We start from the raw sequence: 14,761 nt of genomic DNA, 5'->3' as shown, positions 1-14,761 counted from the left end.
CTCCAGCTTACTGTGAAACACGAAGTAGGAACTGGAATGCTTTCGGGGCTATGTGGTCATCTGGAGTTGGAGAGTTACTGTCTATTGACATTTTTATGACAAAGGAAGTGTATCTTTAACATTCTTAGACAAACTTCCACCAAGCTGGGATTTATAAGGACTTTTAAATTTTATGAAGATAGTGACCCAAACATAAAGTGTACGTTATGAGGGAATGGTTGCTTCACAATTGCTCAAAAATATTTGAAACTCCACTCCAAAGTCCCAATCTTAACTCTATAAAGAATCTTTGGGATGAACTGCAACGTAAGGTGAATATGGTACGAGATACGACGAAAGAAGCATTGCATTAGTCATGGCGAAATATTCACCCACACTAAACCAAGGAAATACAAGGAGGATGTAAGCGCTTAAAGTAAACCGTAAATCATCGTAAGTTTGCTACTACATACTAACTTAATTTGCACGGACAAAATAACTTTAGGGGACATTTTAAAGTAGTTTGAGCCATGATGTCTGGATAACAAAATGTTAATGTAAACAGAGGGTGAGACAAGTAAATTTATCGTTTGTTATTTTTATATTCATTGAAATATTTTGTTTTCTTTCAGTGTGCGAATATTAATAAGAGTCACTATATATATATATATATATAGTTCACCACCGTTTCCGCTCGTTCCAAACGTTTATTCGAACAAAGCACAAAACTTTCAACATCATAGTTTTGCGTAAATTCATATAACAAATCAAAAGAGAAGTTTCTACATCTTTCACACACGAATTTCTTGTTTTGAGAACCAATAAAGGAATTTAAAATAGGGCTTCCAATGAAATTGTTGGAAGTTACAGAAATACCTATTTAAGAATTACATAGTATTTATTCACACACAGAGAGAAGTAAAATATAGTGATTACATTAAGCAACCTCGTAAGGTGAACGAACTTAAGGTTCCTGCACTTTACAAAATATTACGAATTAAAAATTCTAATATTAGCTCAGAAGATAATTGCAGGTTCCGAGCTGTATTACCTATAAACCAATGTAGATGACATTGCGATGAACTCCAAAGATGTTTAAAAGATGTTACAGATGTTTAAAAGAAAGAAAAAAAAAATTCTGAAAAAAATGTTTTTGATAAGTGACTGCGCAATGCATAAAAAGTTACTACTAAAAACTTTTTTTAAAAAAGGATCAAATTCTAAGGGCAGTTTGGTGAATATTTAAGGAATGTGAAAGTGCATCTTGGATCCAGAAAATTATTCAACTTTGCATGAGCGCGTTTGTGTATGCATGTGTAAGTATGAATGTGTTAGGGATTTTCACAACGTCATACGTACAAAATTATAACGTCGTAAATTATCATGCTGTGTTCATGTACAGAGAGAGAGAGAGAGAGAGAGAGAGAGAAAAAAGCATATGGTAATGAAAATATAGTGTTACGAAAATTTTGGTGCAGTTTTAAATTTTAATATATGAAAAAGAATTCTAATGTGGTCATATGACAAGTAGAATGAGTCATGTCTGTATAGAAGGTACATCCTAATAAATCAGGAGACATATGGGCAGAAAAATTAACAAAATTATCAAAGATTAAACTATTGTTTTTCATTTTTTTTCTTGCCTTATAAACATGTAGTTACCTAGAAAATCATACTTTTATTTTATATATGAATTGAAAAATTTTCTGTGCAGTTCTTCAGTTTTAATATAGTACGGAAGTATTACTTTTGAAGTGCAACATGATGGGTGTGTAAGGTACGTTCAATGTTGTGCATTGTTCTTACATTAAAAATTTCTTACCAGTATATACTACTTCCCGAAATGCGCATAAATTTCGCACATGAACTGTACTTATTTAATGTTAAAATATGATAGTGAAGTAAATCGCGCTCTTCACATGTATATAAAACTTGACACTGTACTGAGACATTTGGTATACCTACTATCAAAAGAATTTTTATATTACACGAGTATTTGGTTCAGAAAATTATGCTCAATACAAGTGTTTTGAAAATATACAACTGTTAATACATGATCTCTAAAAATGTAATTTTAATTTTTAAATCTGTATTGGCCTTAGGGTATAATGTACAGTGAGTGTTGTTACTCAGAAATAATGACATTTCTGTTAAAAGAGATGGATCAGTAGCAGGAATACAAACAAGGTACTACAAGACAGATAACTTATTGTTTGGGTTCATATTCATTTCAATTGTATTTCGATGGAATAACAACTCAAGAGTGAAAATGTACGGCTGGTCGGGAAAGACGTAGTGGGTAGCACACCTGCACGTTAAGCTGGAGACATAGCTAGATCTCTGGTTCAGCCACACACTTTCACTCTGTAAATTTCATTTTTCGTATTATACTTACGAAAAATTGGTATTTAATGAAAGAAAATATCTTTTTCTACACGCGTGTATATATATATATTTCTATGGCTTTGACAACAAATGGCAACTATGTTTATTTGTGAGGGTTGTTTAGAAGAAAAAGTCATTGAAGCAAGTAATGAAATGTCTGGAATTGTGTTGCTTTTATCAGAAAGCACGTATATATATATAACTATACATGCTTTTTTTTTTTTCTTCCTTCCTTTTTGTTTATGGGACTAAAAAGTATACTCATATCTTGAGCTGCCTGCAGAGTCCTTTTATAAACAACGTGGCTGTGCTCTCAACTGACAAATATTGCATGTTAACTTGCAATAAAGTAAGTAGATATGTATTTATATTGTCATAGTTTTATTTATTTTCTGATTAAACATGAAATGACTAGAATGAAGCAAGGGTTGTATAATACTACCTCAGAACTTCTACTGGCTTTAATATATTGTTAGTTTTATTGATACATTGTATCGACGGAACTTCTTTTAATTACGACGTATTTCGATGCTTCGGATAAATAGATGTGTCTTTTTTCATTCTTGAACTAAGTGAATGCTGAGGTGTGCCTCCTGACTTGTTTAGGAAATAACTGATACCTGATATCGAAACTGCCTAACTAGTATGGAGACACGGATATTATCTATGATCATCTTGATCTTGAGGTATACGTGCAATGTAATAGGCTGGGTCATTTTGTTTTCGATTTCGTGTATGCTTGGGATACGTTTTTCCCTCAAGATGTGATTCCTCTGGTAATTGAATTACGAGGGGGCTATGGTGGCTCCGTTGTAGAGCGCGTACGTCTAGTGCGTGGGGTCCCCGGTTCGATCCCCGATCAAATAAGTTTGTGGTAGACTATATCGTATCCGTGGGTTTTCTCGGGGTACTCCCATTTTCTCATTCCACCAATTTTTCATCATTCACTTGCCTAAATCTTCGTCTCCCTTAGCCTAAAAGGCATAAACGTGGAACGTTAAACTGAAAGATTTCATATTTTAATTACGGAAAATGACATTCGACATTTTCTTCTTTATTTCTTTCCTTCCTTCACGACCCTATTTCAAGCACTAGTAATTGAATGTAAAATAAGCTAAGTTCTGTGTCATCATCCATATATTTTGCTCTGCATAATTACAATGGTTTTCAGTGAGAAATGTATTTATTTTTATTTCAGAAGGAAAATATATTTCCGGCTATACAATACAAATTCATCGACTTGTAAATAAAGTTAATTGTTCTTATCGTACGGTTATTTGAAAATTATTTACAATCTTAAAAGAAATGGACACACATCTACTAAAGATTTATAATTATCCATATATACAGTATCGTACATTTCCGGATGGATTCCCTTGGGTACTTTTTAAACTTGTAAACGAATTTGCAATTCCAGTAGTTCTTGTGTTATCATTTTTAAACTACTTGATTGGGAACAACCAATTTGTTTGCACGTGTATACATACCGAAATGCCTGTTTAAGCAAAGAGTAGTTAAAAAGTATTACTTATGTACACACGAAAATAAATAAATAAATAAAAAAAAAAAACAACAACAACAACTACGGCTGTTAATATTCTGTTTAAATTAATGTAGTATGTGGATTTTTAATATTATTACTATTTCTCATCAGAGACCGAAACGTTTACCTGCATTGAATAAAGCTACTCACTAGACAAATTCATATTTAAAAAAGACTGTCTGCTAAGATCTTCACAAATTAACTCAGTCATTCAGAAGTTAAAAAATGAAACAATATTTTGAATTTTTATAGTGATTTACCTCTACCAAGATGCAGTTAAGACAGAAATAAAAGAAGTACATTTCCATATCTTCCGATGTTCGACGAAAAGTTGCTTTTAATTTTTGAACATATTTGTAAAGAAAACTGAATGACAACTCAGGTACACAGTCTTCAGCTGTACAAAACTTATGATCCTGGGTGGGCATTGGCTTTTTTAATCAGACACTATCTCACAGTCAGGAACATTAGAAACAAATAAAATAAAACAGATAAAGCATTTTCACTTGAGGAACTTTCACGTTTGCTTTGATTTGCATTAAAGAACGATGTCGTGAGAGCATATTTCTACTTTTCAACAGATTTTGAAGAGCCTGAATGTCCTTGTGCTCTTTGCATTCATTTTCCGTCAAAGACATGACACTTTCCAACATCCCTTGAGCAATTTGCGCCTCCTCCAAGTCTCCTTTCTAACAGCACTTCGAAGCGGGTTCTTTTGTGTCACTGTACTGCCTATTTCTTTCATCAAGCTTGCTTTCCATTTGTTCTATGTTCTTAGCACTTTTAGCATTTTCCAACTCTTCTGCTCTCCTCAACTTCATTTCGTCTTCCCTATGCGTGACTTTTTTTTTTTTTTTTTCTCTCTCCTGCGCTAGTCGTTCCTGCAGAAACTGTTGATAATGCTTGTAAGCATTATGACCCAAGGCAATCATTTTCTTAGAAACTGGAACGAGATGATGTTATAAACCTTCAAAACATCTATCACCATCAGAATACTGTTTAAGGTTCTACAAGATATTTGTGTCTTTTCCTCTGTAAGAGCATTTTTTGATTGAATCTTTCAATGTCAGCATAAGACAGACACAACAGCTTTTATCACGTTTTATTCACCAGAGAAAACTGGTGAACCATCTTCCCTTTTCAATCCCATGAAAAAGGCAAGGCCCAGTAACTCGATACGTGAAGAAATTATTTGACTTCCAGCATGTTCATTCTGAGGCTGCAGAAATTCCCATTCGTCCACAAGTCGATCATCTGGAATGGCCACAGGTAGTGCTTTTGCTACAGTTCTAATATATATCCTGTTATTTTGTGATTTTCTTGCCAGAAGATTGAAAAACACAAATGCTTCTTTAAAGTGAAGTGAATGAGTATATTTTCTACCACAAGTTTACCACCTATAGTATAATGTACACTCTTCTAGAATTGTACAACTTGTGGTAATTTAGACCGTTCACATTTTGTTTGCTTTGAAATGACAACTTGAAAAGGCAGTAAATTATCAGATTCAAACAACCTGCTATTTATCCAATCATATGTAAATTACTTCATTTCACTAACAACACTACTTTTAGAGATTCTGCCTCCGATAGTTCCAGTGACTTCTGGAAACGATGTGTGAATTTCTCGAAGAATTTGGCAGACGATAATGTGAAAGGCAGCTGAGCTAACATCTCAGGCTTCTTCAGTATATCCACAATTTTTCTCAGACTATTTGTCCACATCATTTTCTATGTAGATGGAATACATAAATAATTAATATTTTTCTGACCAGAGTATGTACTTCTTTATTAAACTTGAATTAATTCATAACAGTTTCCATAACGTAACGTTATCTTCCTCCGATATGCCAATTAACGTCCAATGCCGAGGAAGATAACGTTACGTTATGGAAACTGTTATAAAATATTCAATTTTAATAAAGAAGTACATACTCTGGTCAGAAAAATATTAATTATTTAAATAAAATTCTAGATCATCGTACACCAATCTACTGTTCAAACAATCTTTCACATGCAACTATGTATGATAACCACCTGTGCGAGATAAAACACCAATCACTACTCTCATTACATCTTTCAAATGTCTGAGTTGATTTTAGGAAAGCATTGTGGACTATCTACCAAACCATTTTGATGAACTATCAGTTCTTTCTTAAAGTTTATTTATTTATTTTTTGGGTAACATTGGGACCATCAAGCCAATCATCTACATATTGGTCAAGTACAAACTGGCATTGCTGATAACCTTGCTTATCAAAATATGCATCAGCTTTTCCAGTGAAATCTCAAAAAGTCTTCTAACAATCTGGCTCCTGAGATATAATCAATACGTAATGGTAACTTGTACCTCCTCCTTGTCTTCAACATTTGTAGTTTCATAAGAATTGATGTATGGCAATAATCCAACATTTCTTCATAGACATACATACAAGAGCATCAGTGATCAAATAGTGCATTTTGGGGACTGATTGGAAAGCCATCTATCAATCCTCCTATGGGAACATTCTTCCAAATGTAGCTTTGATATCTGCACGCGAGTTAGCTGAATAGTTATTACGAATGCTTTTTTATTGTCCATATCAATTCTGCCACCATAACACGTCCCTGACATTGTAAATATGCACAGTTGATGTACACTTGCTATAATCTGTTGCAGACATTGGATGCTTGCTGGAAGTTTGAGATAATTTAAGACTGTCAGAACCTGATGAAATATGTGTATGTTCCTGGTTTCCACCAAGAATATTACTACACCGTTCTTTGTTTTATGCCTTCACTATGCTGTAAAACTGCATGAAATCCTTTGTTTGAAACATTTACACAAAAGTCTACAAAACATTTCACATTCAGTCTTTTTCTGCCCAAGAAAATATTCACCAATCACTGGTGAGGGCCAATCACTCCCGAATTCACACTTCCCCATGGCTTTTCCAATGCTTACTGTTCAGTTTACTACATATCTGCAAATTGATAATACACTAATTATTCTAACATCTTTTGTTATACGTTCCTTGAACTTTAACGTATAAAATCACACAATTCATTGCAAAAAAGACTGTTATATTTCAAAATCACTAAAATATAATATAAAAAAAGTACTTAAACCCTTTTCCAGCTTCACTTTAAAATATTCCACTTAACCTCTGTTAAGGTGAATCCTGTGGAGACCTGAAAGAGGGTGTAAGAGCTAGTTACTCCGAAATGCAGTCCAAATTTTATATTTTTGTGCTTTCTGTAATATAACCGTATAAACTTTAATTCTTATTGTGCTTGAATTTTAAATTTAACATCGTTTGTCAAGAAGAACAAACAAGAAAAAAAGATTACTACACATAATTTCATGTTAGCAAATCCATTGTAAAATGTTAAGAATTATCATATAATCTTGTCTGTTATTTCACTTTATGTGCTGAAGATAGCTTAACTTACTCATTATGTAAATCTTGCATTGACAGATTTCCATAGTGCAATCAAATTCCGATTTGTACATGAACCCGGATTTCTGTGTCAGTCTTTCGAACGCATAGCTCTACGTCATAATTACGAGCATTTTAGGTAACACCTGAGCAAATGCAGCAATGTAAAACCTTAAGATATTTTCAAGATGGCATGATGTGTAGTCAAATTTTACATTGTACGTTGTCTCTATGTTGTTCTGAGACTGGAATTATATCTTTATTTCAAACTCCGAACATCTTAATCAATATTTGTGGAAGTTCGGAAGAGTGACAGTTAATATCAAACAGCAGCGATCTCTGTGGACTACTTGTAAGATCAAGTACTTATGCTCTAAGTGACCAAGTTACAGAACATTCACATCAATTGGAAATCAGCAGGTATGTGCTTAATTGAGATCTGTCAACTGTCATGCATGTCACACCATATAAACTCTTCACAAACGCCATAAAACAATAAATAATCAGATTTCATTAAAGTAACATTGAGGCTTGTACCTTTTATTCATGTTTTAATTCATGTCGTAAACTTTACTATCAGAAGTATAGTAGAGAGTTTGGTTTTGTGTAGGTTACTAAAAACCTCTCGCAACGTATCCCAAGTAAGATTTCATGGATAAACCGAGAACATAATTGAATATATAAAAAATACCACCAAGAATTTTAGGAATGATTAAAAAAATCAAAAGATTGCAATCTTGACCAATAATTAGTTTTTGGATCAGAGGCTACAACATTTTTGAATGGTCCCTAAATCGAGTTTTCGTATTTTCTACGGAATAAGTACATCATACTGAATTAAGTGATAGTTTGGTTTGGCTATATTATATGTAGTTCTCCAGATATAAGGGGTGCAAGAAAATTTTTGATTGAAATATATTGGATCTTTTGATCCAAAAAGAAACAGTGTAATATTAAAAACTGAATCACCAAGAAGCAATATCCTGTTGCAAATTCAATTACAGCGATCAAAACGGTAAGAAACATTGAGAAGTGTGTCTGCCAACCTCTCTTCTGAGACAGAAATTCCATCCACCTCCACACACACATTGACTATATTTACCTTGTATCATGTGGTCTCATATTCGTCGTCATCATTATTATTTTTAAACACAAATTGCAGTTTTTTGAAATAATAAACACTTCTGACCAGATCATATACACTTGTTTATTAAAAACTAAATTACAGTGTAACGGTTCCGACAACTTAACGTTGTCTTCATCAGACAGCAATTAGTGTCTAATGAAGACAACGTTAAGTTGTCGAAACCGTTACACTGTAATTTACTTTTTAATAAACAAGTGTGTATATACTCTGGTCAGAAGTGTTTATTATTTCTTTAGTGAGTTCCAGAGTCGTGATGGATAGAGTTGCATGCAGTTTTTTAATGTGAATATATTGTTTAGCTCAGCAAATAGTTTATTTATGTTTAATTATATACAAAGCAAAACTTCTACTTATGGAAAATATTATGGTTGGTGTAGCTCCGATGCTGAAAAGGAGCACAGACAAATGGAAGAACAGGAGAAGAGCTAAGATATCGAAGAAGCAGCAAGTGTAGATAGTGTCTAATGAAGCCAAAGTGTTAGTTGGCGACACTGCCATACGTGTAGTTTTTTAATGTGAATATATTTTGCTCAGCAAATAGTTTGTTTGTGTTTATTTATATACAAAGCAAAACTTTTACTTATGGAAAATATTATTTTTTTAAATCTAATCACTGACATTTTTCAGTATATTGCCCATGATCCAAACAATTTGACTAAGCAGCGGTGAGAAAAAAGACTAGTAGACTTACGTTTCAATAATAGAGATTGATACAGATCCCCCCCTTTACAAAAAAAAAAAAAAAAAAAAAAAAAAAAAAAAAAAAAAAAAAAAAAAAAAAAACTAGCTGAAAAAGAGACTCACTGCGATCCCTGTTTATGATCTTTCGTTGGACACTACCTCTATGTCAAGGAAACCCTCAAGGTTCAACTTTCTAGAAACGTTAAAAGACTTCCTGGTGATGGAAAAGACGTATTAAACAAAGCAATAAGTAATGTGTATATTAAAAATTGTACAAAACGTTAATTTATTTAAAAACATGTACACATTCATTACAACCTTATCTACGTAAAGGGGTATACAATTTCATTTTAAGTAACTGTTCAGTCACCAGTAAAAGTGTATATCTTCTTCTACGTATTCTTTTGTCAATTTTTGGACGAATAGACCAGTTTGAATACATAGTTTACGTTATATAAAAAGGACATAATCTTCTGTAACCAAATTTGGCTATGGTTCCGAAGTTACTGTTTATGAACATCTGAAAGAAGGTATGATTCTTTCTAGTAACTGTGCCAGACACAGTATTAACAAAATTTCTTACAAATGTTAACTAATTCTTATTCTACTAAAGAATTCCTTAGTATTTCCTAGACCGCGCTGAGGAGCAAATTTTACAGAATCATTCTGTTTAAGACGTAAACATGCTTACACTGAGTCAAAAGGAGCTCGGTTTAGTGTGTTTTTACAAAGTCTTGGTCTCGTTAAAATTGTCCGATTAATTAACTAAGGTACATGATAAAAATGCTTACTGGTTCTGGCTCTCAAGTAAACAATTGTCTAAAGAATGCAGTATTTACTAGCACTACATATACAGTATAAGGTGTGATTCAGGTTTATTATCCCAAACTTTGAGTTGGCACCACTGCGAACAGGAGCAAGGAGTGAAGGCACCTTGCACTCAAATTGTGACCTATGAGTATTCGATAGCGACAGTACGGTTCACATGGGCAGTATGCCTAAATCAAAACATTGCGATTGCCAGGTTTTTTCAGGAGCACAATTGTGATTGTCAGGTGACAGCGTCTTACTTCAAAGAACAAGGTATGTGTGTGTGTGTGTGTGTGAGAGAGAGAGAGAGAGAGAGAAGGATCAACAGAGTTATTAAACGACTTCTCGACGCTGGTGAAGTTCGATACAACACAAATTCAGGGCCCCAGCCCACAGCATGTAACCAGAAGATGGTGGAATAAACAAAGAAAGTGTTCGTGAAACCACCAAATCTGTCAATGCGACAAGCTGCTCTAAAACTAAACGTTTCGTAAGCATCAGTGATGAGAAATCGGAAAACAGCCGGAATTCACTCACGAAAAAGACAGACAGTGGCAAAAATATGAAAAGATGAATTGGAGAAAGCAAAGAAAAATTGTGCAAAATTGTATAAGAAAGCCATACCTTCGAGAGGTAACTTTTTCTTCATCATTGATGATGAAACAAAAGTCGAATGGGACGTTTCAGAGATGAATGCTAATGAATATTCTCTATTGTACCAGGATGCCAACCCCCTCTGGAAGCCATGATAAAACCGAAATCCAAATTTCCAAAGAAAATGATGGTGTGGCAGGCACTGACACAGGATGGGAGGCTTTCTCCAGCGTTTGTGACCGACAAAACATTAAACAATGAAATGTATGTATCCAATTGTCTCCGAAACATTTTGTTGCCATGGATACATAGTCTGAACATTACTCAGCCCATTTTATTTTGACCGGACAAGGCATCATCCCATTATGCTCAGATCACCGTGCAGTTTTTGGAGAACAATCACATCTCGTATGTGTCACGAGTTGACAAGCCAACGCCTGTGCCACAGTGTAGACCAATTGAGCGGTTCTGGGCTATGGTGAAGAGAGAAATGGTTGCTAAAAAGCTTCTTTGCGAGAACATAACGCAATTTAAGCGAAATTGGACCCTATTTCGAAGCAGGTGGCTGCAAAACACGGAAAACGCCTTTTTGCCAATTTCAAGAAGCTGCGCGTGGCAGGAGGCCCATATGCCGTCTGCTTGAAGAAATTTTAATTCATGTATGTATCCTGTCGTCTATGAAATAAACAGTTTTGGTTTGGGAATCATGCTTCATTTTTTTCTCGTCTCATTTTTCGTTTTGGGACAATAAACCTGATTCACACCTTAATCTGATGACGCTGGAAATACCATTATAAAGTACAGTACACTTTACAAATGTATACCCGAATACAATCTTTCACCAAACATTTGAAATATTAATACAGTTGGTTAGTTACAACAAAATCACCTTCAAAATAGACGACATTTGTATCCTAATTAATCAAGTCATTCCGAAGATCGTAAATTGAATTCGGAAAGTCTTGTTAGCCGACTGCACAAGCACAAATAAATTACACATTCTACATACATCAATTGAAGAAGTTTCAACATTATCTTTGCTACGCCTCTTTTGCATTTTCACTTTCCAATGTTAAGTACTGAACACCTTCGCACACCAAATTTGGATTGAGATCTTCAAGCATCAAACAAACTAACTGCAAGTTTTTCGCCGCGCTTAAATTTTCTACTCGAAGTTTTCTGAGTTCCCTGTAAAATTAAAAATGTTTATATACAGGTAAAAAATACTAATAAACGTCTCTCTTTGACTAAACAAAATTTTTGTTCCTGACTGTACATTCACATTCGTGACAGTTGTAAATTCAACTTATAAGAATTGTGTACTTACTCATAAGCATAAGTCAAGTAACGCCTGAGCATAAAGCTAAAAAGAACTATTAATTGTCGTCAAAAATATTTAAATCGATGTCCGAGGTTAAGAAGTATAATACTTTACAGCAGTTATTATTAACAATAAAAAATAATACTCATTATTCCCTTCATTTTTTTTTTTTTTTTTTTTTTTTTTTTTTTGAGTTGTCTTGGCATTCCGAACTTTTGACAGAGTCCTTTGTCAAAAGTAGTAAATAAACGAAGAGCAATATAAGTGGTAATAAGAAGAGCGCAACGAAGCTGAAGTTGAACCAGTCTCCGGGTTAATTAATCACTATATTACACCGCCCTTCAAAAGGAAAAAATATGTTATTCCAAAACTGGACTGGATAATGTAGTAGTTAGGGAACCGGTACAATACACCGGAAATCTGGGTACAATTCCAGCTCAATCTCCCCCACTATTTCATTGAATTTTAATTAAATTCGCATCCATAGAAGACTGGTGTAAAGAAAACATTGATTTTCTCCCATTTTTTCATATAATAGTAATAAGGACAACTAGTAACCTAAAACGACAAAGGAACGAAAGATCATTCATAGCATGTCATGAAACCATTTACAAATGGCGTTTTCTGGTAACCACATTACGCTAAACTGTACGATGTATAAGTACTACCATCGTTAGATAACTGAAATTAACCGTATTTCATATTCATCAACCAATCGGCACCACCATAAGTAATCAGATTGTCCCAATGGTCATGCAGCTGGCCAGTTCAGAATTAATTGTGGTTTATTCTTTTTAGCACAGAAACTGTATGAAACATAAAACCTACAAGCTTAGTGTAGAGTCTGAACCACAAAACCTCCCACTGGAAATCGACCTTGAACTTTCCACAGTGCATGTAAGACCTATTTATAATAATCAAGTGATCTCTCGTTATCTCTACATGTTCTTTTTTAAATGACACACCTGATAGCGGATTTCCGGTTTTAGAATACTTAATAATACTTTTTTATGTGAATGTTTTTATTTGAGTTTCCCATATATTATAATTTTCCTCATACGAACGTGGCTCGGTATACCTCGTTGTTCTAGGTATTATTCGCATTGTTTATACCATTATTGTTTCCCACATTTTTACCCGATATACACGTTAAATATCACACGTATTGCATACCTTCTTCAATTTTCTTGTAATTTTATGTCCGTTGGCTCCTATTTAATCCTTTTGTTAATAGTACAGTGAAACCTCTCTTAACGGACACCTCCATAATGCCAAATTTCTTTGTCCCGACAAAAATATATGTATTATTATAGGGGAAAACCCTCCCGTTCACCACCAATGTATTAGTATCCACTTTATAAGGACAAATATGATTCTCAGCCTCTAGCACAGAAAATACTTTCTGCAATTTAAAAATAAATCTTCAACTAATTCAGCAGTTCTAAGGAAACTTCAATCACAAAATAGTGTCAACAGACAACCATTGTCGACTTTCCCCGAAGAAATTCATAAATCTTGATTGGTTTGTTCTGTCTACATTTTTAGTATATCATAATGATGACGTATGTTCTTATTGGGTTACTTTTACTTGAGAAGAAAATAATAACACGTCAATTTCACAGTATTCGCCCATCTAAAGACATTCTCCAGTGATAATCCCCTTCATTTCCCTAATAATTAGAACACTTGGGTACAGTATTTTGATATCAGCCTATTTTACATTTACAATTAATGTATTTTCTGTATACTGCATACAATTACTACATAAGCTGTAAGTAATTTAAACATGGTAAACTGTTCAACGAACACCTCTCATTTGCGAACATATAATCATGTCCCATCGGTATACGTTATTCAGAGGTTTCACTGTATATACATATTCCGTTTTCAAAATGACAACTTTAATATGGACTCACAAAATATTAATTCAACATATAAACCGGGCGGAAATTTGGAATGACAATTAACAGGGTATAAGAACTACTTCATATATAATACACAAAACGGGTAAACCGAATCACTTCCTTATGCGAAAAAACAAAATATACAATAGCAAATATAAATAGAACCACTAACGAAGTTAAAGGATCACATTTAGGATTCCAAAAACAAAATTCCAACATTGGTCAAAACAGTTAAAAGTAAATAGAGAATACTTATGATAGTGAGGTAAAGGTTTTACATAAAACGAATAACTAATTGGAAAGAAATTCAGGAAGTTGACTACAGTTAAATCTGGACTCTGGCCAATTAATAAACGTGAAGACAATCTGGTTGGATACTTGCAACTTAGTTCATGATACAGAAAGATTGTTATATCAATCTCATTTGACGTTAGGCGCACTCATCCATCATGCTGATCAATGTAAAGTGGTGTCGAAAGGAGATTTATATTATAAATATATTCACTACAAATTCCTTTGAATGATTTTCAGTTATCTTGTGGTTTTATCCTGTTAATTGTCTACATCACGAGTACTAGTCTCACTGCTCACTTTTTCCTTTTAACAAAAGGATCGTCAGAGTTGAAATATCAAGATGACATTACAAATCTGAAATGGAATGGTAGATATGTTTTCTTGGTTCATTCACCACCATTTTTAAAACATATCATTTTCAGCCGTAGAATGGACGAGACACTTCATAATTTCGTTTGATATATGGTATTTAATACATTATTAGTAAGGGTACGCGCGGAATGGGTGTTACTATGAAATGTAGCTGCACAATCTCAAGTTTTTGCAGCTCTTATGTTTCGAACCTATGGCTAAGTTTATCGCTAGAGCTTAAAGGATTGACTTTATCCAAAATTCCTTTTAAAAAATAAACTTCATTTAATCTTTGAAAAGGAATCAGCCACGCGAGTGCGAAGTATAAGCATTT

The 14,761-nt window shown here is 33.8% G+C and overlaps 1 protein-coding gene across 3 annotated transcripts in view; it reads right to left on the bottom strand.

Moving 5' to 3' along the window:
* Positions 1-9,387: 9,387 nt before the first annotated feature.
* LOC145664033 (distal membrane arm assembly component 2) overlaps positions 9,388-14,761 on the bottom strand; it is a 35,575-nt gene continuing 30,201 nt past the window's right edge. For 2 of the 3 annotated variants that reach the window (XM_081730349.1, XM_081730348.1), the window contains exon 6: positions 9,416-11,745. In XM_081730349.1, coding sequence (XP_081586475.1) covers positions 11,598-11,745 — 148 coding nt within the window. In that variant the 3' untranslated portion in view covers positions 9,416-11,597. Of the gene's footprint in view, positions 11,746-14,761 lie in introns of all 3 variants that reach the window. The other variant, XM_081730350.1, reaches the window with a different exon arrangement.

The sequence above is a fragment of the Thermobia domestica genome, chromosome 11, assembly GCF_964235325.1.
Source record: "Thermobia domestica chromosome 11, izTheDome1.hap1.1, whole genome shotgun sequence".
In the NCBI taxonomy this organism is placed as follows: Eukaryota; Metazoa; Arthropoda; class Insecta; order Zygentoma; family Lepismatidae; genus Thermobia; species Thermobia domestica.
Note: the sequence above shows the minus strand (reverse complement) of the source record. Positions and strands in the feature narration are given on the sequence as shown.